Source organism: Carassius gibelio, chromosome A21, assembly GCF_023724105.1.
Source record: "Carassius gibelio isolate Cgi1373 ecotype wild population from Czech Republic chromosome A21, carGib1.2-hapl.c, whole genome shotgun sequence".
NCBI lineage: Eukaryota > Metazoa > Chordata > Actinopteri > Cypriniformes > Cyprinidae > Carassius > Carassius gibelio.
The window spans coordinates 20,306,495-20,331,539 of NC_068391.1; the positions used below are offsets into that span (position 1 = coordinate 20,306,495).

The 25,045-nt window shown below is 36.1% G+C and overlaps 1 protein-coding gene across 1 annotated transcript in view; it reads right to left on the minus strand.

Annotated features, from left to right (window-relative positions):
- Positions 1-792: 792 nt before the first annotated feature.
- The window catches only part of LOC127942148 (follistatin-related protein 4-like), a 191,347-nt gene continuing 167,094 nt past the window's right edge, over positions 793-25,045 (minus strand). The window contains exons 10-16 of the mRNA XM_052537756.1: positions 17,781-17,915; positions 14,366-14,392; positions 12,499-12,617; positions 11,229-11,378; positions 10,166-10,273; positions 5,019-5,128; positions 793-4,854 (exon numbers count right to left, since the gene is read on the minus strand). Coding sequence (XP_052393716.1) covers positions 4,152-4,854; positions 5,019-5,128; positions 10,166-10,273; positions 11,229-11,378; positions 12,499-12,617; positions 14,366-14,392; positions 17,781-17,915 — 1,352 coding nt within the window. The 3' untranslated portion in view covers positions 793-4,151. The remainder of the gene's footprint in view (positions 4,855-5,018; positions 5,129-10,165; positions 10,274-11,228; positions 11,379-12,498; positions 12,618-14,365; positions 14,393-17,780; positions 17,916-25,045) is intronic.

Below are 25,045 nucleotides of genomic sequence, written 5' to 3' on the forward strand. Positions count from 1 at the left end.
GAACATATAAATATTAACAGCCTTTAAATCTCATTTGTATAAGCTTTACAAGGCATAAATAGTCCTCACTTTAGATGAGCTCACAAAAATAGTTAACTAACAACTACATATGTTTTATAACTACCTGAATTAACCCTGAATTACAGTAGAAATACATGTAAATAATCCATTTATTAACACTATAAGTAACTATTACTATATGTCTGAATAAAAAGATGTATGAATGCACATTTAAATAGTTTATTAATCATTTACTTACAATTTCTAAGTGATCTTATGAACCACTGACAACTCCTTAATAACTGGTGTGTTAATAATGCTATACTTAATTTAGAAATGATGAATTGATCATTAATAAAGTATGAAAAAACAATTATTAAATACATTATAAATATGCTTTTAAATCAGGTATAAAGCATTTATATCTGTATTTATAAACTGCTTATAAGTGTCTATTACTGTTCTATAAATAATGAATTAACTGTTTCCTAATGCTTAACTAATGATTAATAGCATGAAGTTATTATAAAGTGTTACCCTTTACGGTTCTGCTGAAGAAAAAAATATAACTTATTATTATTTAACTGTAAGTTCACTTAGTGGATGAGTACAACACCCAGTTTCATAGAATTGAAATTTATACATAACTTACATTTGAGAAAAAAGTACACTGTGAAAGAACGAAAGGCTCATTTCAGTGAAAGTAATTACTGTGTGACATTTTTTTTTTCCTTAAGCGTAGTTGTTCCTAGTAAAGATTTTAATTTCATTAAAGCCACACACTGCAAATCGTTCTGGTCTCATCTTTTATTGTAAAACTGGAAGAAATATACATATCCCAGGCAACACTATATTTACATTATACAATAAAGGTATCTATACAACCATTGCTAATAAATCACTTGGCTGTATCCGGATCTCAGGAATCTGTTGGATAATTTTTATTTTTATTTTTTTTATGTTTGTTACAGGTTAACAGATACTTAGTTGAAATTTCATGGTCATAATAATTTTAGTAGACTGTGTTCTACATCCCATGAAGCACATCTGTGAATTAAGTAAAGCCACTATATTTTGAAAAGTGTAACATTTCACAATTTTACGATGTATTAAATTAAAAGTACATAACACACACACGCACACAAATGAACAGAACATGGTGCTGCTTGACCACTAGACAAGCTGAGAACTAGATGAGATCTTTGCTGGTTGGTGTGGTCAGCTACACTACAAGACAAGACAAAACCAATCAATCAATCATCATCAAAAAATAAAATAATAATTACTCCGTTGAAAAACATCAATATTTCAACAGTTATTGCCTTAATGCTGAAAAATTTGTTGCATAGAGATATAGATTAACCAGCTCAAAGACAGCTAAAGACTGTTAAAGATGATTTCATATAAACAAACACACACATGTAATCATTTTTCATTGATGAGTTTAGGCCCTTGGCATTTTGTCACGATTGAAATGGAAATGTTTGAAAGATCATTTGGTGTAATATTCATGTGAATTTAATGAGAATAAGTGGTGCTAACTCACACACTTAAGGACCAGGTTTTATTCACCATACACAATGTACTTCTGGAGAAACAAATCTTACACATATACAGAATTAGGCAATAAAAGCCAGCATGAGGGTGTATGTCAGAACAAATACACCAACATCATGAGAGCTATACTATTAATCATTTAAAAATTAACTCAGTTAAGAAAAATATCGGAATAAATCAGATAAATACAAATCTAATCTAAATGAAGTGTTAAAAATGAAACAAATAAAGCCTTTGGTTCTTGACCTGTTGATTAACAACTGCAAACGCAGCACTTCATGTGCCTCAAATTTGCCAGCAGTTCAGGTAAACACAATAAGAAGTGTTTTAATGATGCACATAAACAGAGATTAAGGTGTTGAACAAGTCTGTAACACACTAAAAAACAAATGTACATGACGAGCACAAGAACAGGCTGAAACTGTCTGAGGACAAGAGGATAATGAAGAAAAATGGATGTGGACTTAAATGTGACTCAATGAGGCACAAGATGCTTCATTTCTGCCTCATTGGCAAAAGTCAGGCTGGCATTTCAGTGCTAAAAAGAACTGTGAACAAATAATACAGGCACACACACACACACACACACACACACACACACACACACACATAATGCAGACATTGTAAAATAACGGCATATTATGTGCAGGACATACTGTATTATTGTACAAAATGTGTGCAGCTAGTTTAGTCTTGAACAAACAACAGATTTATGTCACATGATTTTGAAACTTTTAATGGAGAATCCTCCCACAACATTTTTTTTTAATTAATTTCCTCCACTCACACTGCTTTGAGTACACAATGGCTGGGAATAAATTCAGCTTTCTGGTTCAACCCAAAATGAAAATTTGCTGTTAATGTACTCCTCCTCAGGCCATCCAAGATGTAGGCGCAACATGTTCAGTTTCTTGCACAGACTGATCTTTTTCACCTAAATTATTTTTTAACTCTTAACCGCTTACTTGCATTTTATGAGTCATGAAGGACTGTGGTTTCGATTAAAAATCATAATGTTCTACTGAGGAAAAATGTCACCTACATGTTTGAGTACATTAACAGCAAATTTAAATTTCTGGGTGAACTATCCCTTTAAAAGCCAGACATAGAGGACACAAACTCAAATCGCTCTATGGTTAATAAACTGTATGCAGGGCACATTTATTCAGCGATTGTTAGCCCACTGAGTTTAATTCAATTTGTTTGGGCCTTAAATTGGTCGGATCTGTGTCCAGTTTAATGTTCATTGAGGTCTAACCATCTGGCTTCCTAAAGTAATATTGTAGTCATGCATATCTGACTGAGTTTGAAAGCACATTCAAAATACCAGTTTAGCCATTTTGTGTCGAACAGGATGATTTAAAGCTGTGCTTGCGGTTGTCTCAGTAGTGATAATAGTCTGTTCAGTGCAACAGTGCTCTAATCTGGTTCATGTGTGTCCAATGTACTGAAGGTTTTCTGTTGCTTTTCATGCTCTAGATAAGTTTTTTTTTTTTTGCACAGTTGAACCCATTGCCCGTCTATTTTTATTTAACAAGAATATACTTTTCTTTTATTGTTGTTTGCTATTCTATTCTCAGGCTTCGCATTTTAATGTAATACATCAATGTAGGATTACTTTAATAAAACTAAAGTTTGTGCTCAGATAGAACTGATGCAAAACTGATCCACACACATTTTTTCTTTTATTGCAGGCGTTTCCATTGACTTTTATTGTTTTTAAACTGAGCTAATGATATTTTCTATCCCCCAACATTTACACAAACCTCTGCATTTTGGCATTTTCATTAAGACATAATGTAGTAGGTTTATTAAACCATTTTCCTGCTCCACACAATGGGTTTTTATCCTTTTGGGGACATTTGATGAAAACCTGAACAACACACACTAACACAAATCCTATTTCTAAAAGAAATAATTTAAATAAAAAAACAAAGATGTATTGTAGGATTTGTCCTATATGATGTCCCTTTAGCAAACATTTGGGGATGACTGTGTACCCAAAATGTAGCTCCACAAAAATGCAAACACACACATAGAGATCTTTGAGGACGACAAAAGTACTCACCTCATTACAAAAAGGAAAATGGTAAGATGTTTATTATTATGAAGAGATGTACTAATTACTGTAAAACAAAAGTTGTTGAATTCTGGAAACAGTGGGATGAGGCAAACAACGGAGCTTTCTACACTGACAAAAATGAGACATGATGCTGATGCGGACACATTTCCTGCAGTGACTATAGTGAACACACTGAGAAAAAAAAGAAAATCACTCAAACTTTAAAAAGCATTGTGCATAGTTCAGTCATCACCTAACCGGCCTGCTGCCTAACACTATTTCTGCTAACAAGGAAGTGCAAAAAAAACTCAAATTAGTTCACTGTTGCACTGAAGGGTGTCTACGTTCATTCCCTTGTTGTTTAAGGTTTCTTGTCATTGAATGTGTGTGTACCTACAGTATACAGAAACCCGCATGTGTTCTTTTAACTCACTACTAGGATCGAGTCCATTGGCATCCCTTAAAGGATTTCCCAAGCTTTGGCCGAGTCGGCCGGCGCAATCCTCTGCAGAACCGGCCCGCGGTACGCCGCTCATACCTCGCCCACCCAGACCACTGTGTTCCCTCTCTTGACGTCTGACACCTCACAGTGAGGGCTGCTCTGTTTGCCGTCCAGAACGAACAGGGACTCGGCCGACGACGTGACCAAGTAGCGTCCAAACACCCCGCTGGAGACCACCACCCTGTTGGCGTCTCCCCATGGCCAGCTGGTGTCCGGAATTGGATCCTTGACGTTCTCGAGGGCTTTCGTTCTTCCTGATGCCAGATCTGAGAAAACCAGCTTGGAGCCCTGCGCCGAAGAGGCCACGATCATGTACTGGTTGGCCTCTGTGAAGGACGGCTGAAACACCAAGTCTGCGAGGGGAATCGAGACGTCCGCTTCGTGACTCGTCCGCAGCTCGCCGCTGAAGGAGATGGTCTGGACTTGGAGCTTTCCGCGCCGCTTGTCTACAGAGACGATGAAGCGGCCATCTGGAGAGATGAACGGCTGGCCGTTGATGTTGGGATTGGGTCCAATGACCTCGTCGCTTACGCTGTCGATGAGAAGCTGTGAGCTCGGACCCGAACGGTCCTCGACTTGGCACTCGATAAAATAGTAGCCGCTTAAATGAGTGTAGGCCATGCTGGCTGGAATACAGCTGTAGTTCTTCAGACTGATGGTCTTGATGAGGCGGAGGGTCTCAAGGTCGATTTTATGCACCGCAGGCTCCGATTTTAAGTAGACAAAGCCAAACCTGAGATGACAATGGCCAAAGGCAGGTTAATGATCTTTATGCAGATTTATTAAGTGCTGCACTTTTAATTACAACCGTCATTTGCTTGCTTCCCATTTTTGGAAGAATTATGTGGAAAATCTGACAGAGGTCACGCACGCTGGGCAGCGGCGATCGTTTCGTACCTTACGTGGGTGATAATGAGGTTGGTGGGAGGGATGTAGAAGTCCTCCACTCTTTCAAACGGAGCACGGACGATCTGACGCTGCTCCACCGCGCTGGCAGAAGTGATCACCTCAAAAAATGGAAAAACGGGAAAAGAACATTACAACCAAGTTATGAAAGCTGTGAAAGTGTAGCAGAACCTGATTTTACCAAGTAAGACATGTCCCTGGGACAACATTGTGATTAACCAATGAGATTTGAAGAACCAGTTTATAGATTTTGTGAAGTTTATGCTTAAAATCAGTGTTTGGTGCTTGTACATCAGTGTCTCTACATCATCTATCATTTCCTCTGATTTTAGGGATTACCCATGGTTAAGGTTAGGTTTAGGTGTAGGGCAGGGACGTGCACAGACATTTTGAGGGATAGGGGCTCAAGTGAAATAAAAGGGCACTTCTCATAATTACGTATTTTTTTTCTTTTTTTGAAACAAAAAAGTATATATATTAACGCAACACTGACTTCCTTTTAAAAAAAATAATTAAAAAAGTTAAATCATTTTATCCTCCTCAAACTCTAATTTTCAAAAGATGTCTACAAAATAATCAGTTCACACAGAAACCCTGGTCTCCTTAGTATTCACTAGTTCAAGTTCAAGTTCAATTTATTTGTATAGCGCATTTACAACAGCCTCCTGGCTGACCAAAGTGCTTTACAAGAATATTACACATACATAAAAAAAATAAATAAAAAAAAACAGACAAAAATTTAAAACCACCCATTTCAAAATGTAGCATAACACAGTAGTCAGTACACTAAGGAAAATAAAAAAGTTTTTAGCAAGGATTTAAAAATAGACAAGGAAGGGGCCAGTCTGATCTCTAAAGGCAGGGTATTCCAGAGTCGTGGCCCAGCCACTGCAAATGCACGCTCCCCTCTACGCTTTAGCCTAACACGAGGGACCACCAACAGAGCCTGGTCACAGGAACGTAGGTTTCTTGATGGAGTATAAGGTTGAAGAAGTTCAGATAAATAGACAGGAGCTTTGTTATGAATGGATTTATAAATGAAGAGGAGAATTTTAAAGTCTATTCTATGAGAAATTGGTAACCAGTGAAGGGATCTGAGAATTGGGGTTATGTGTTCATGTTTACGACAGTTTAAAAGAAGTCTGGCTGCAGCATTTTGGACAAGCTGAAGTCGTGCAATTTGAGATTTAGATATACCGCAATATAAAGAATTGCAGTAATCTAGACGCGATGTAACAAATGCATGAACAGCCATTTCTAGAGTTTTTGGAGTGAGAAAGTTTTTAATTTTAGACAGTAAACGAAGCTGATAGAAACTGGATCCAATAACAGAAGAGATATGTCTATCAAATTTTAAGTGTTGGTCAATAGTAATACCTAGGTTCTTCACCCGTGAGGATCTAAAAATGGATAAACTTTCTAGCTCAGGGCTTATACACTGAGAGTTATCATTAGGACCGAAAACAATTACCTCGGTCTTGTCCTCGTTTAAGAAGAGGAAATTTTGGGCAAGCCATAATTTCACCTCCTCTAAACATTGGACAAGAGAAGTGATCACAGTGGAGTTGTTTTTAAAAGTGTTTATAGAGCAGAGTACTAGGTTCATAGAGCAGCGAAGGAAAGCATCCCACAATGTGCATGTTTTGAAAACATTTTCTATGCTACTAGTTTCAAGTATATATTTAGAATAACCAAAATAACTGCATCAAGCAGAGGGGTGTGTTTTACTAATAATTTGTTTATTTTTTTGCACAAGGCACTACATCATTTTAATTATTTTGGTGTTATCAGAACACATAACACTTTTAAATCAACACAGATATTCACTCTAAACTGAAGAGGGTTGTTGTTGCTACTTGTTAACTTTACTGAAAAAATCACTGCAAAAATTGAAAAAATACAAAAATACAGCAACTTAATAAAATTCTTACAAAAAAGGGTCTTCTACTTCAAAATAAAATCTGTTACTTCCATTCCCTGGTTGTCTCTCCTTCCTCCCTTACAGCGGCAACCTTCTGGGGGCCATGTCCCTGTAGATGTTTATAACTTCACTGTGGTTTACAGGAATGTCTTTCTCAATAGCCAGGAGGAGATCAGAAAGCCTTTCTTCGGTGCATAGGCTTCTGAGTGTGTCTTTAACCAGTTTGAGCTTGGAAAATGACCTCTCCACTGTTGCTGTCGACACTGGAATTGTTGCATAAGTTCTTATCATTTCCACCAGTGTTGGAAAGATATCCTGTCCACTGTTGTCTCTCAGTGTCTTTAACATCTCCTTCACGGTGGACGTGTTTGGGAAAGATGCATGAAAAACCCTGAGCTCTGTTTGGGATATGGTCAAGAATATATTTTTGGAGTAAAATGTTGATCCAGGGTCAACAAAATATGTTGACCTAGGAACACATCTAACTCAGCAAAATCAGGATGTGCAAAACTGTATGTGCAATTTTAATTTGCATTAAAAACTGGCAGAAAAAAATTGGGAAAACATTGAATTTAATTATAATCATTGCAATTTGTATTATTGATTATTATTAATGTTTTAATGTATTATTTTTATGGTTACAACCATGCCTAAATCTGACTAGACTAAACCAACAAAGATCAAAGATCTTCAATGTCTCTTGCTTTGAAAATTAAAAAATATATATATAACAGCATTCATGAATTTACTGTTAACTATTATATCATTTATGCATTTTCTGTATATCTTTCTGTAGTGTAGTTTATTATGTCTAGAATGTTTTCCCCACTCACTTCACAGTTAATTATCATGTATCATACGGAAGGTGACACCTAGCTTCTTTTCAGGGTCGCATTTTTACAAAGTGCACATTTTAAAAGTCTACTTAGGAGTGTTAAGAAACAGACATTTCATTAATGTCTTCTAGTAGTTTTTGTTTAAACACTGTATGCACTGTAAGTCGCTTTGGATAAAAGCATCTGCTAAATGCATAAAGGTAAATGTAAACATGTTTTTAAGTACACTATAAGTGCTCAACACATTTACTGTATTTTCATAAAGGCATTTTCCATGCCATTTGTGTTATAGGATAGTAAATATGGGATAGCTATTAGACCTTATATATTACTAAAGGTACTTTCACTTGTTACCCATAAGATACTACCAAAAAAATCTGATGTTACTGGAAGTTAAGTTAAGTGTTTACAATGATTGAAGTAAAAGCGCTTAGAAAGTTGATTAAAAAAGGCCACTTTTGGCTTCATAACAAGTGTAGATGATTATGAATGCAAACGATGAGTTCTTAATTTGTGAATGTGTGTGTGATGAGTGCAGGATCAGAGCCAAGCGCACACATGTGGCTCTGTCTCCCCTCATTTGTTTAATCTAATGAACTGACAAACAGGTTCAGATGTTTGACTCAGAATATTGAGCTATTAAAAAAATGGGTTTGATATTTCACCTCTCGAGTTGAGCACTGCCTCCGGACCAGACAAATCGTCCGTGCCCGGGTCAATTACTCACATTCGAAATGAGTCAAATCTTATCAAGCCGTTTATTTGTGGTGTGAATCCATACCCCCTGCAGCCGATTATGCAGCTTCCCTCTAAAAGTGCTCTTTAGCATTTCTAAGTGATTCGTAGTGAGCGCCTTCATTATTCTGTGCGGCTGGCGCTCTGTGGGCACGCTGAACAAGCAAACACACCTGAGGACTTTCCTGCTATTTAATGAAGCATGAATTATTCATGTGTATGGGGGCTGGAATTGCACATTGTTTGTTAAATAAAAATCCTTTCATTTGCTCTGTCTTTGAGGCTGTGTGTTTCTCAGATGCGTGTGCTGACATGAGGACAGCCAGGATCAAACCTGGCAAAGAAAAAAGCCGGAACTGGGCAAATTTTCTTCATGAAGCAGAAAGCGTCTTATTCGCCTGTAGCCCGAGTCAGGAGCTCTAGCTCACACTGAACTGCATTCGATTTTCATTCAGAAACTGCAAGTATATTTTACAAACAACTAGAAAGAAATGTCAAATACCACAGAGTTAAATGTGAAATTGTGAAGTAGAAAAATTGAAATTGTATTTTTCTGAAAAGACATTCTAATAATCTGTTTAAAAAGATAAACAAACAAACATAATTATTATTACTATTATTTTTTTTTACATTATGAAATTAATCTTCATAATGCATTTAACATCTGTATACTATTTTCACATTTCAGGTCTATTTGGACCCAAACAATCTTCATTTTCTAAAACAGTCATAACTTAAGATTCAAAGATTAATAAAGATCATTGTATCCAGTCAGCAGCTTTTCATTAACAAGTGAAAGTGAATGTTACCATGTTATTATTGCATTTATCCCCTTTTTTATTAATGAAAAAACATGTGATGCAGTATATATAGATTTACCAGTATTAAATGGAATTCAGTTCAATTCATTACTCAAGATTGCTAAAAAACTGTGCAAATTCATGAATTGTACATATTTATTTCTAACAAAATAAAATCATAACAACTTAAATATCACACTTAAAAGTTTTCAAACTAAATAAATTAATTTTACTTGCATAAACCTTTTCACTTTCAGATGGAAGAAGGGATCATATTTATGTTTATCAAAAATGTGAACAAACACACTTTTGGCACTGAATTTTGTTTGAGATTTGGGGAAAAGTAAAAAAAAATATTGTTTGACACTAATATAACTTCATAGATCATTTTTAAAAATTGTTTTGACTCCATACCCGGTCAAAATGACCAGAGCATGAAACATGTTACCTTTTGGTTATATATCTTAAATAATTATTGTAAAAATTAACAAACAAACAACAACAACAACAACAACAAAAGGGTATATTGAGGGTCTTAAAGAATTCGTAAAGTTTTGTTCCCTTACTACAAACGAAGCATTTTTAGACATTTTTATGTATCTATTTTAGGAAAAAAATATTGGATCTGAATGTGTTTTGAAGCTGCAGTCGGTACACAAATGCATTTGTCAAGCACATCACACATTAACACCAAACATAAAAAAATACAGACTTTTAGCAGATAACCCCAATGAATGAACACTCAGGCATGATGAATGAATGAACGGTCTAACTTGCTTGAGAGTCTTTAGGAACTAACTGGACGAATCAAAAGCAGAAGCAGTATTTCCACCCTGTGAGTGTCACCTGCAGTGTAGAGCGGGACTTCAGCAGGTCTCTCCAGCTCAGCAGCCACAGCTGATCGTGAGATTTGTCGTAGAAGAGTTTGACGGGCATGGCGTCCGTTTCCACAGCCTGTCATTCAACACAAGAGGGGAATTCATTCAGTTCTGCTTGTCAAGAGCAACTGTTACGAGTGATTTATTTTTTGGCTATGTCATAATAAAAGGTGCACTTTCACTGCGAACTCTAAACACTACTTCAATAAATATGTAACTGAAGTTTATTTAACTCATTTCTGTTTGGAAAAAGTGGGGAGAAATGGTAAAATCTAAATTAACTGGTTTTATTCAAGTTCAAATGATTATTTAACATCACTGATCCAATTAACATTAATTAATACCAACAAAAGTCATTTTCACGGGTTAAATCAGGTAGAGCTCGGAAAGCATAGGACAGGATTGGGAGTAAATGTTCAAAGGAGGTTATGTTTGATGGGAATAGCCTTGCCGCTTATTTATTAATCTTCACTTATCTTAGACATTTATATGGGGTTCTGTTTTTGTGGTCAAATGCACATACTGTAGCTGTTTTCATGTCATAAATGGGTGTGTTTTAAAATTAAGGCTGTTCAGTGCTTATGTTGTTATTCCTGTTATTTTAGGTACCACTGCATCAGATGTGTGTGCAAAAGTTACTGTGTAAACTGAAAGGATTTAAGCTCTAGCTTGCAATTAGTTAGCTTTTTTTTCTTAAGGGATGATGCATTATCATGGAAATAACAGATAAACAGATAATAACATTCAAAGCACTGAATAGAAGAATGTTATGCAGCACTTCCATCACTAGTTATAAAACCTAGCAATGCTGAATGACTGTTGCTATCACTTGTAGTTTGTTGGAGTTTGTTCTTCACTGAGCTCCTGTGATCATGCTAGAGGTTTTTATTATCCATGACCTTGTGATACGTCCACACGACCCATGACACACTGCTGTCTGCTAGCGGCAGCTCTGCTTTCTGAAACGCTTTCATCCACACACACACACACACACACACACGTCACTGTGTTGAAGACGGTCTCATCCTCACCTGCACGACTCTCTGCGTCTGTGTGTCGATCAGCAGCAGTCTGTTCTGAAGCGGCTGAGACACGTACACGTACTTGTCCCTCACGCTGACCACTGACGCCCATACACACTCATGTTGAGAGACACCTGTGCTTCTGGGACACAGTTCGTCCTGCAGGGAAAATATGGACACGCGCTTGTTTGTGTAAAATAAATGTTCTTTATTGGCATTAATGATTCCATGAAGAACCATTAACATCCTTGGAACATGGCCATTGCACAACAGATTCTTTTCACTTAAGGTCCTTTAGATTATTAAAACGTGATTTACACTTAAAAAGAAATGGTTCTTTTAGGAACCATTCACTAGAAGGACCAAAAAAATGGTTCTTCTATTACATCAACACCCCTTTGAGACCTCGCTTTTAAGAATGAACTAAGAACTTAAGAACTACTTTAGGCCAATGATATTGTTTAAACAAAGCATCTGGATATAGATACACTACCATTTTGTTTCTCTTTTGCTTTCTAAAGCTACATTTATTTCATAAAAAATGTTTTCTATTAAAATATGTTTTAAAATGTAATTTATTTCTGTGATCCAAGTTGAATTTTCAGCATCATTACTAAAGTCTTCAGTGTTGAAAATAGTTGTGCTGCTTCATTTTTATAAAAAAAATTTTTTGAAGCTGTAATACATTCTATTTTTCATGATTCACAGATGGATTATAAATGTCTTTGCTGTCATTTTGGATAAGTTTAAAATAAATACAAATATTAATTATTAATTAATAAATCAACAACACTGTACTGAAAGCCATATTAATGCATTATAAATATTTTTAATGCATTATGCCTTATAATGCACCTTATTATGATATCATTAATAATTATGACCGCGGTTAGACATTATAATATTTTAGGAGGTATTAAACATTAAAACACATGATAAACAAACCTTCAAATGCACTGCAATAATGCAATCAAACTGGCTACACTTAATTATTAGAAGATGTAATGCATTACAGTGTAAATTATAAACACTTTTATAATGCACTATACATAAAGGCTTTAAGTAAAGAATTACGCAAAACTCTTACTAATCTTTATTGTTTTTTGAACAGTAGTATATTATACTAATAATACTGTTTTGTTTTTGCAGCAATAGGAAGTGGAAGAATGGGGTGGAAGAATGTGAAAATAATCTTAACAAACAAACCGGCTTCAATGGCATTAAGCGTAATAAATACTCATATCTCTGTTTTTTATTTTGGGTTTGAGCCAATACTTACATAACTACCCAGAATCCTCTGTGTCCGCGGGATGCGTCTGCGAATCTCACAGTTGCCGGGCTGGAGTATGGTGATCCCTTCACTCGAGAACACGTAGAACATGTTCCCCACACTGAGCCCTGCAAGCATCACACACGCCATCACACACACACTCCTCCTTCAGAGGAAACAACAGCGAACGGCGTGCCACGGCGTCAGACAATGCAGCTGTCATACGGTCAGACAGCAGAGACTATTAAAATCTCCTGAAACCACTCCAAAAAGTGCATTTGCAGGTCTGTCACCTGGCAGCAAACAACAGCTGCTGATTAGCGTGGTCACGTCAGAGGAGAGTTGTCATGCTGTCAGAAAGCAGAAGGTGTAAAAACACACAGCTGCAGGTGAGCTGCATGTGATCAGTGCTGGCGGTCACAATTCTGACCCCCACACCCCCCCGCAATTACAGGTTATATATCGCAATTCTGACTTCTTTTTACAAAATTGTGAGATATAGTCTCATTAATGAAAGTGATTAAGTCCAATTCTGAGGAGAATAGACTGACTTTTAATAAAGTCCGAATTGTAAGTTTATATTTTGAGATAGGAACTCACAATTTTAAGATAATATAATACCCCCCCCCCCCCCCCCCCTCAAAATTTGACCTTATAACACAATTCTGAGAAAAAGTCACAACTGAGAGAGAAAAGGTCAGAATGAAAGTCAAAATAATTCGCAATTGTGACTTTTTTTGTGACGTTTTTATCTTGCAATTCTTACGATATAACACACAATTGCAACTTTATATCACACAATTGTGACTTGACAAATCATAACAATTATAACTTCTAACTTTATAACAATCGTGAGTTTACACAGAGGATAGAAAAATCAAAAGAAAAAAACATTCTGAGAAAAAAAGTCAAAACTGCATAATGTAAAAGTAAAAACTATGAGATTAAAAGTTACCTTTTGTATTATTTATTGAGAGGTGGAAAGGGGCTTCGAGGGGGCATGTACTGTAGAAATGTGTATCATTTGTATCAAAAAGTAAGCATGATACTGAACTTGGGAGCGGAGTGTGTGCAGGTCATAATCACTACCAGTTTGCAAAAATGTAAAACTGTCATGAGACTGTGTTGTGAATACTGTGTAAGATTTAATATCTAATCAGCTTAAGCTGGAGACTAAACAAATGTCACACACAGGTCACAACAGAGCTGAAGGTGCATCGGGGTCAAACACCGATTTGTGTAGCAAACTACAGTCAATCAAGTTAGCAATTCTGAGACCGAGGTCTTGTTGATTTCAGTTTTGTGCAAGATTAAATCAAGAGTTGTTCAATAATTGAAGAATATGTAAAAGTGTGGTATTTGGGGTAAAAAGCACCTCTGCTGTTAGGACCAAAGGCACATTAATTTACATGACAATAATCAGATCCCTGGCTTTTTTTATTTGTTGGTTGGATTTAGACAGTGCAATTACAGTTAACATACAAAAAAAAAAAGTAAAGTAAAGATGAAACTTAAATCTTAAAATGAATGGTAACTGAAATAGACCAAAATATAAAAAAGTAAACATTTTATTTCAGCGTGCAAACAAAACAAAACAAAACAAAGCACTCATATAATTTACAAAAATGTGTTGTTCCATCAATGTTCAATAAGAAGATTTATATATGGCCTATATTATTGATTTATGATTTGTGCTGTAATAACGTCATGAGCTTCAAGTGCCTTTACCGTTACAGTAATGCATGCTTCAAATATGCCTGGATTCATTTCAGTAAGAAATTTAGTCCACACAAAGTTATCAAAGTGACTCTCAAAAGGTTTGTTACTGTTTTTGTAACATGAACATTAATCAGACACGAGTCTCAAGCAGATTTACCTTCCTCCCTCCAGAGAATGTTGGCCACTAGATGGACAGCACGAGGAAACACAGAGGAGAGTTAGTGAACAGCAGAGAAACACACTGTATGTGTAAATAAGAGAGCTTTCACATTAATACCATCCCCTGGAAAGCTTAAAGAATTAGTCATGTTAGAAATGATGTCCATGGAGGTGGAGATGGGCTACTGGAGGGATGCAAATCACGATTTGGTTTAGTGTAATTATGATATCGCAAAGTCTGATGTTTTTGCAGTCTGATATGTTTCATAAAGGGCAGCAGTTTGATAACTGCATTATAAATATACTTTATTCTTGTAGAAGAAGACAGGAAAAATCATATTATTGCACTGCTTATGAAACTCTGTATGCTTCTCTTCATTGTTCAGAGGTTTCAGAGTATTTCAGAGGATGCATACAGTAACTCATATTTCATCTCATATGAGACTCATATTTCATATTCATATTTCTCATACTCCTAACTCATATTTCATATTAAAGGCATGGACACCATTTTTAATTTTTCATATCTCCTGACACAAATTAAGACATTGCTGTCACAGATTTTTATCATAACAATATAATATATTTTTAATAAAACCTTAGATCTTCCTAATGATTTATAGTTGTACTGTAGGAATGGTAACAGGTCCCCCTGCATATTTCGTAAAATATCAATTTTCTTCAAAATAAATGATTATTATTATTATTATTATATAATTAAATAGTGTTATTACAACACTTATTTTCATATTTTCATTTAGTAATTTTAATAATCATAAAAATTATTATGAGTCATATTGATATATTAAGTTTGAGCCAAATTATGCAGCATTGCAAACAAGAACAAAAATTTGCATTTTAAACTGCAATCGTAATATTTAACCAGAAATCGCAATTGTTAAAAAAATAAATAAATAATTGTAAGCGTTGATAGATGGGATGGGTTGAGCTGACAGAAACCCAGCAGGCAGATATTACTGAAGCCTTTAACCACACAGTGGACGTGCAATTTTCAGAAATATGTCTGTATCCACTCAAGTGATTTTTGATCAGCAGAAAGATAGTTGAAAAATACAATGAAAAATAAATCCGAAGAAACAACCCCCAGGAGTGTTTCTCGACACTGTAAACAGCAGTCCGAAAATCTTTTGCATTTAATTTATTCATGTTTTTATGTGGATTAAGAAAACTCAGACTTACTACAAGCTATGTTTCACGAGGGACGGTTGATGCAAGTTATCAAAGTGAAATTTTATACTTAACTTTAATAAACTCATGAAATATCAACCTGATATTTAAATTTAAGAGATATTAAAATTGCCTTGAGGTCTTTCAGGCCCCAAATGTGAGGATTAACATATAAAAGACTTATTCAAAGGTCTTATTTGAGATTATTTAAATGCAAAAATAACCAGCCTTTGTCCTCTTCATATGGGACTTGTCACCTGTCTTTTATTAGGCCTTTTATATTCAACGAAGACACTGGGTTAGAGAAAATATGGCTGATTTATTATAAGACTTGTACTGTGGATCTCATAGACAGAATATGTGTTTTGGACAAGGATCACTACCCTTATTTCTTCATGTACAGGTAAGTGTTTCATGTCTTGTATTACTGTAACACTTTTATTATTAAGCAATAATCACAAGAGGAAGGTATTGAACTGTGATTTACATCGCTTTCAGTTATCATGTTGGGTTAGGGTTGTATTGTAATACTTCACAAAAGCCTTGAAAGACTGAAACTATATTTTTCTTCAGTAGAAGAATAAAGAAGATTTTTAGCTGAAACCGTCAGTGGAAAGTCAGTGGGTACCATCACCTTAAGAGTAAAAAAACAAGGCCTATCAAGCAACACAAAATGAATAACGTTGTTTCTTATGATATATTGAGGTCTTATGAAGCAAAATGATTGGTTTGTGCAAGGAAAAGAACATTATTTCCCATATTATTACCTGTGATCCAGAGCCTCAGGCAAACAGTGATGTCTGGTTTGCGAACGAATCATTCTTTTGAACCGCTTCTTCTTAGTGAACTAGAACCAGTTCAGCATCAATGTATCGTACTTAATCATCTGAAACAGTTTGTGGCTCGAGTAGCACACACAAGTTACTCAATCAAAACTTACTTTTAGATGCCCTACAGTCAATCTGACTAGAAATGAGTCAAAAAACCTTTTCATTTGATCCTGTGAAGAATGAACTCATTTAGTGCTCAGGTTTCTCCAGCAGTCACTGAACTGAAGAAACAGTTCAACTCGGACCGAAGAACGACGAGTCTCTGATATGAGCATGCGTGAACCAAACACTTGAATAAAGGGGCCAAATTAACTTTTTTTAATGGTTTCTCATTGTTTATGTAAAAAGGTGAGTTGAGGAAGACTAGTTTATTCACTTTATTTGTTTTAGACCTGTCCAAAAGAACCAGTTTGTGGAAAAGAACTGGACTTCACTGTTTGCCTGAGGCTCTGGATTACAGGTAATCACATTGTAAATAATGTTTCGTTTCTTGCACAGAACGATCATTTTACTTCATGAAACCTCTATATATCATAAGGACCCACAAGGATTCATTTTTTTTTTGTTCTATGATATGCTTTTTCAAAAAAAAAAAAAGCGGCCACTGAAATGCATTTTATGAATCACCAAGGACAACAGTTTCTTCTACTGAAGAAAATCTATCTACTAAAACCAGAATGATTGTTTTTAAAATGGCACTATAGTGGACAGAAAAGAATTTGCCATTTACACTCTGGACACATTGAGATCTATAGACCTTCATTTCACTCTAATTGAACACTGTAAATTTAACAGTCCAGAAAATGTGTGTAATTTCAGAAACAGGAATTGGCATGTGGGCACAGACACCACAGGACTGTTCACATCTGCAGATGTTTATTACTGTATGACCATAAAAACCTTATTAATGACAAACTGTCCTTTCTGCATGGGTGACTTCATGACTTGTGAGCTGGCTTGTAAATTCTTGCCAGTAATGACCAACATCCCACATTAAAGTGTGCACAAGTCTACCAGCACATCTAGGCCTCTATAATTTTCACAATGCAATACGCAATTGTGAAATCCAGTTATAAAAATGGAATTTATAATAGGACAGGTAAGTGAATTTATGTTATCTTGCTGTATGTGTGTTGGGATTTACTGCTAATCACTGAACCGGCTTTACTGACGAGATGCACATGATCATATCGTTCAGTATATTGTCCAGCCCTATTTCTGACTAAAAGCCACCAAAAAGCCATTTTAAAGTGGTTACTGGTTGTTGGCACAGTGGTTAACCTGAAAAATAAAAAATGGCACGTCATGACGAAAAGGTTGCCGACCCCTGCTATATACCCTAGTTCACAAAATCACAACAGTCTGTGCTGAAACAGCTTCAGTATCATCACTCACGTGTCTTGCGTCCCGAATCTTCCACAAACAGAGATGAGATGTCTTCATCCACACCGACCTCATTTCTAGCGATGCAGGTATAAGCTCCAGTGTCTTCATAACGCACACTACTGATGTGAAGCTCACTGCCATTCGCTGAAGAAATACAACAACCAACAGGCAGGTGATTCAGTATGTTTCCAGTATAATTCCTATATTTCCTATATATCAACACACACACCATAGAAAAACACCTCTAACAAAACCAGCAATCAACTACAGGGCTATAACACAAATCTCAAAAGTAAGTTTGAGGTGTTTGTACTGTATCAACAGTTGACCAATAACATTGATTGAGCTTTGGGTGAAGGCATTCTTAAAGCCCATGAAGGTTTCCCTGTGGTGCTGCCAATACTTTGCGAAGTTATGAAGTCCAGTACTCGGATTTATTGAGTCTTTTTTTTTTTTTTTTTTTTCTCAGAAGGAATGGATTTCTCAAAAAAAAATGACCAAAGGAAGAAAATAAAAAGTTGTCAGAATATGAATTTCTAGTTGTTAGTCGACATGAATAATTCTCAAATACATAAACTGTAAAATAAAATGTAACAATAATAATTATATATATATATATATATATATATATATATATATATATATATATATATATATATATATATATATATATATATATATATATATATATATATAGAGTCAGGTTACCTAAAAATAACATCTGAACTCATTTGTTTTCTGTCATGTAATCACTCTCAAGTTCTTCCAAACCTGTATGAGTTTCTTTCTTCTTTTGAATATAGATTTTGAAGAAATTAGCATTGTTTTTCAAATAAATTTGTTTCCTAACTATCTGCAAACATATTATGGTATTTTATGCTTTAGCATAGTCTAAAAATGACATGCAACTTTAATATTGTTTAATCAATCTATTCTAGCTTGCAGCAGTGAAAGTCATTTTTCAAGGTCATGACGGCACATTTAGTGTTATCAGACTCATTTCACATACTGGCCACTTTATTAGGTACACATTGCTAGTACCAGGTTGGACCCCCTTTTGCCTTCAGAACTGCCTTAATGATAGCATCACGCAGTTGCTGCAGATTTGTCGGCTGCACATCTATGATGCAAATCTCCTGCTACATCCCAAAGCTGCTCTATTGGATTGAGATCTGGTGACTGTGGAGGCCATTTGAGTAAACTGAAGTAAACTTATTTTCATGTTCAAGAAACCAGTCTGAGATGATTTGAGCTTTAGGACATGGTGCATTATCCTGCTGTAAGTAGCCATCAGAAGATGGGTACATGGTGGACATAAAGGGATGCACATGGTCAACAACAATACACGGGTAGGCTGTGGTGTTTAAACAATCCTCAGTTGTTATGAAGTGGCCCAAAGAAAATATCCCCCACCATTACACCACCACCAACAGCCTGAACCATTGAGACAAGGCAGGATGGATCCTTGCTTTCATGTTCTTTACACCAAATTCTGACCCTACCATTTGAATGTTGCAGCAATTTAAGTGAGCCTGTGTGAACTGTAGCCTCTGTTTCCTGTTCTGATCTGACAGGAGCGGCACCCGCTGTGGTCTTCTGCTGCTGTAGCCCATCTCCTTCAGGATTTGATGTGTTGTGTGTTCAGAGATGGTGTTCTACATAACTTGGTGTAAACGAGTGGTTATTTGAGTTACAGTTACCTTTCTATCATCTCTAACCTAGTCTGTCCATTCTCCTCTGACCTCTGACATCAACAAGGCATTTTCATTCACACAACTGCCGCTAATTGGATATTTTCTCTTTTTGGGACCATTCTCTGTAAACCCTAGAGATGGTTGTACATGAAAATCCCAGTAGATCAAGCTTGTCTCACCATTTATCTGTCAGACACTGAATGTGACTGGATAGTTATGTTCTGCTTACAGTATATGAACCATGGAAAATGGGACAGAAATGTTTTCAGCATGCTGAGTGTATGAGTGGAGCTGCGTCCTGGTCAGCCGGGGCACATGCAACCACCTTTTTCTTACCTCTCTGAAAGCAAAAGCAAGCAGCTTTCAAATGCTGTATTACATGGATTTGGGGATACAGGCAAAATAAAAAGTCTTGTTTAGATTGTAAGGGAAACAGGTCAATTTAGCTCAAAGGGAATCATTTAAGATTTTAAAGGGAATTTGAACAGAATCACTGTTTCACGGCTGTTCACGGAGACGCGCCTGCGGTTCAGTGAACGAGCCGTTTAACATCAAATCTGCGCTGGATACTAATATCCAAACTATAGTGAAACACTATCAATTAGCACAGTAACAAGATCGGCAGTTTAAGACATTAACTTGTAAGCACAAAACACAAGATACTTCTCTTTTCAATATGAATAAGGCTTTATTAGATAAATCTAAGACATATAAACTAATCTAACACATAAACGCACGCACACACACATTCACACAAGTTGCAGGAAGGTCGAAAGTTAGGGAAAGATGAGTTTAAGAGAATGGAAATATGGAATCCCAAGTTAACAGCAATACGTTACATTGCATAGACATGAACAACCATCAATCACGTAATTAGCGCTCGCATTGAGTTCCTCAATGGGGTTAAAATTATATTAGATACACCAGCACAACAAATATCTGGGAATACGTTGCCTTCGTTTGCTGTGAAAGGGACTCCAGTTGAAAGGGGTATCCCGGTGTCGCTGATTGGCTGGAAGTTCAGTAGTGGCTGAAGTGACGTCTTGGGAAGCCCGTGGTTGGGCGTTTGCTGAAAGTGCAGAGTCGTGTTCGCTGGTTGAAGTTGAATGGACGTTACAAAACTTAACTCAGAACACGAAACTCTCAAACGGAAAAGAAAAGAAATAAAGTTTGACGAGACTAGGTTGTTTTCTTTCTCATCGTGGCATAGTAGCAGCAGGCAGGCACGCTGGAACCGCGCTCAAAGAACATTGATGACTAACCGCATGGCTAGATGCTAAAAGCTAAAGCTAGGTAGCAAAGCTACAAGCTAAAAGCTAAGAGCAGGCATGACTGATAGCACAAGCAATGCTAGACTAAAAGCCGACATGGCTAATAGCAGCAGCTAGACTAGAACTAAAAGCAGACTAAAAGCAAGGCATGACTAAAAGCAAAAAATTACATCGTGTCCAAAGTATTTAAAACTTCCTGTTGGCCACCCCTCAAATGTTGCCTTGACCAATCAGATATGTTCTTGAGTCTTGGGTATCATAAATCAGTTGTTTATCTTACCAAGCATGTGGTTCTTGCCTCACAGGGTCTAATTTTGGACATGATTCCTATAACATGATTATGATATATTTTACAAATAAATGATTGTCAGGACAATATCAAGCAAGAAAATGCGATTATTTGAATACTAGACATGACTAGGTATCCTATAGTTATCAAAAGACATACACAATAAGTGATTATACATGATAGTCAAATGTGTGGGTTACACGTAAATGAATATGGAGTTAGGCAATGGAATGATTCATTCATAAGTCTTTTTTGAGTTCATTCTGGTCCATATATAATGTATAAAAAGCAGTTTCTTTGCCATTCTCTGGCAAAGGGACTTTTCTGTGAAGACAAAGGTTTAAAGCCCTTCCCCCTTAGGAATTTCAGTCTGGTTTCACTGGCTGGGGGGGAAGTCAATGCAAGTATTTAACTTGATCTCCTGGGTTTACATGTGATGTCCAGCGTTGCATTCCAATCACGAACAATAAATTTGACAATCTCTTCTTTGAATTAAAATTGTCAATAATTGTTCTATTGGTGTTAATGTTGAAAGCTGTTGTGTGAACAAGTTGGTTGGTTGGTTATCTTGTTTGGCTCCTGTGGCACTAGAACTGATTTATGACTTCCTGAGGAATTCAGCTCATGTTTCAATGCACACAGCTCTGATAGACTCTTTGATTTGTCTGATTTGACTCATTTCTGCTACAGATAAAAAGTAATATTACCATTTAAATGCAAGCACATAGTAGTTAAAGTGTGATTTTTGAAGGCTGGTTTTGATGTTTGTGGAATCGCACACACTCTCTCTCTCTCGTACACACACACACACCCCCACCCCCACAAATGCACTCACCCCCCCCCCCCCCCCACATACACACAATATTACTTTGATGGTGTTTCACTTATATTCTTATTGAGCTTTGATGCTAATTAAATCCAGCCATAAAAACACCGCAAATGACTTTGATTTTATTAGCAAATGGATTTCATGAAAAAATCATTTTTCAGTCATTAAAAAGGTCTCCAACAAAATTTCTCCATTTAGAGATACGTGAGTGTCGGCTATAGGATTGTTGTGACTGGTCTTTGGTAAAGCATTTACACAAGCTCATGCAGTACATATCAGTGTCTACTGAAATCACAATGAAAATACTGCAGCTGCGGTTACTGATGAGATCACCTTTACAGAGTCATTTATTATGACATCACCTCAGAGATCCTGGGATTCTTTGGAATTACATTTGGTTCAATAAAAATGAACGTAACTTTTTCAGAAACTATCAAAAATATGCCATTACAAAAGGAAAACACAATGAAAATGAAAAAATATTACTGTTAACCCCACTCTACGAGAAGTTTGTGTCAAAACACCAAACGAAAAACAGCGAAGCATAAGTGAAATCTGTGGCAATGCATTCAGAATCCACGATTAGCGAAAACAAGTCTTAAAACATTAACAAAGAATGAAGCATATTTGAAGAGCCTACTAAATTTCATTTTTTTTTCATTTTCATTGTGTTTTTCTTCTTTTGTAATGGCATATTTTTGATAGTTTCTGAAAAAGTTACGTTCAGTTTTATAAAGTTTCGTTCATTTTTATTGAACCAAATGTAATTCCATAGGATTCTGTCAAGAATCTGTGTTTGCAGTTATGACAAGCATGAAGCTAATTTCACAGCATTAAGGATAAAACACAATTCTCAAAGAGAGGAGAAGCTGACATTTTGTGTGTGTGTGTAGGTATGTGTGTGTGTGTGTGTGTGACATCTCAGGACGGCTGCTCTGTGTGTGTTTTGGAGCTTTGTGAATGTGAATGCTTTCATGAGTGTGTCAGAGATCACATAAAAGCATTCTCCTTTTCACTTCACCTTCATTCTGTCATCTCCACTACTCTCCTTTCCCATCTGTTGATCCTATTGATCTCATTCGATATAGTATCTAAATACAATTTCTCACCGCTGGCCAAATGTTATACTATTTATGTGGATTTACACTTTCAGTGAAGCTGCATATTTGCATATTGAGTACATTCATGTACTGCAAATGGGTTATAGATATGAAACACTTCATTTTAGGAACCAATTCTTATTATTAACGAACTATTTACAATTACTTTTGCCTCAATCAACTAAAATATGCTCATGCAGAAGGTCATCATCGGATTGGTTGAATTATACAGGATTTCCGAGAGACGTTTGCGTCACATTCTTTAATGTTATGCTTGGAAACAAAAATTCTGTGGCACCAAACCCCTCACGAAGGAAGAAAGCCGTCGTATTTATACAAAGAAACAAAGAAAACAAAGCCCATTAGACAGTGACCATGTGCATGCGTCTGAATGTGTCTCTCACAGACTGATGACTGTTTGCGAAATGGAGCTTTGTGCTTGTGTATCCTTTTACATTTTAGGCTTTGTGTTTCAGTCGCGTTCCAGTTGTGACATACAGGCAGGCGCGCTGATGTTTGGTTCACTGTATTTTATTTTGATAAAGAACCAGCTGTGCTGTCAAGTTAGCAATGCTGAAACTTATGTGTGTGTGTGTGTGCGCGGTGCAATCACTTCAACTGTTACCTTACACCAGCAGAATCAACTTTAAACACTTATTGTCTTATTAATAATGCATCATTGTATAAAGGCCTGCTTTTATTTAAGTACATTCACAATGAAAACAAAACTTTGTGCTTTTTAAAAATAAAGGCGACAAATTGAATGTCACTTTCTGTCATTTGAGTTTCCTTTCTGTGAACCAATGAAGCCTGTCACAAAAATGAACTGAAATTCAATTCAGTTCAAAGAACTTTATTAATCCCTGGGGGAAATTGCTTTCCATGTTACAACTGCTCTCAAAAAGAAAGAAAGAAATGAAAGAAAAAGAAAATAATAAAATGAATAAATATATGTCCATAAATATAAGAATGTAATACAAATAATAAAAATTAAATAAAAATGGTATTTTTGATCAAATCTAAAATGAATTAGGTGCAATAGAATGACAAATGTTTTGTATAATGAGTCCAGTGTGATAATGATAATTAAATGCAGTAGTTATATAATTAGTATATTAAGAAAAGGTCATGTTCCATGAAGATATTTAGTAAATTTCCTACTGAAAATATATGTATGAAAATGTAATTTTTTATTAATAATATGCATTGCTAAGAATTAATTTGGACAACTTTAAAGGCGATTTTCTAAATATTTTGATTTTTTTTTTTGCACCCTCAGTTTCCAGATTTTCAAATAGTTGAATCTTAGCCAAATATTGTACTCCTAATAAACCATACATACATGGAAATATTATTTATTCAGTTTTCAGATGATGTATAAATCTAAATTTTTTAAAAAATTGACAATTAAGACACTTAAAGGGTTAGTTCACACAAAAAGGAAAATTATCTTCGGAACACAGTTTAAGATATTTTAGATTTAGTCCGAGAGCTCTAAGTCCCTTCATTGAAACTGTGTGTACGGTATACTGTCCGGTTGTGATATCCGGTTCATGAACAAATCAGAGAGAACTTAAGATGAACACTGAGCCGAGCCAGATAACGAACGAAGATTGACTCGTTTTTGAGTCAAGAACTGTTTCTGTCAGACGTTTCCGATTCGTGAACCGAGGAGCTGATGATACTGCGCATGTGTGATTCAGTGTGAAGCAGACCGACACACAGGGCGTCTGAACCGAACTGATTCTTTTGGTGATTGATTCTGAACTGATTCTGTGCTAGTCTTATGAGCCCAGGTAAACCGAAGGCTTGAATCAAGGGCAATAATCGCCAATGACGTCATTACGTCGAGGGCAAAAGAACCGGTGAACCGTTTTCTTCAACCGGTTTATTGAATCGAACTGTCAGAAAGAACTACTGGTGATCCGACAACCGATGCAACCGGTTCTTCACTCGTGAACGAGTCAGTCTATTGTTCGTTATCTGGCTCGGCTCGGTGTTCATCTTCAGTTCTCTCTTCACAGCAGTTCAGTCAGTGTACTGTTTGAGTAAATGCATTACTCCGGGATATTGGTTTGTTTGAACTCAGAG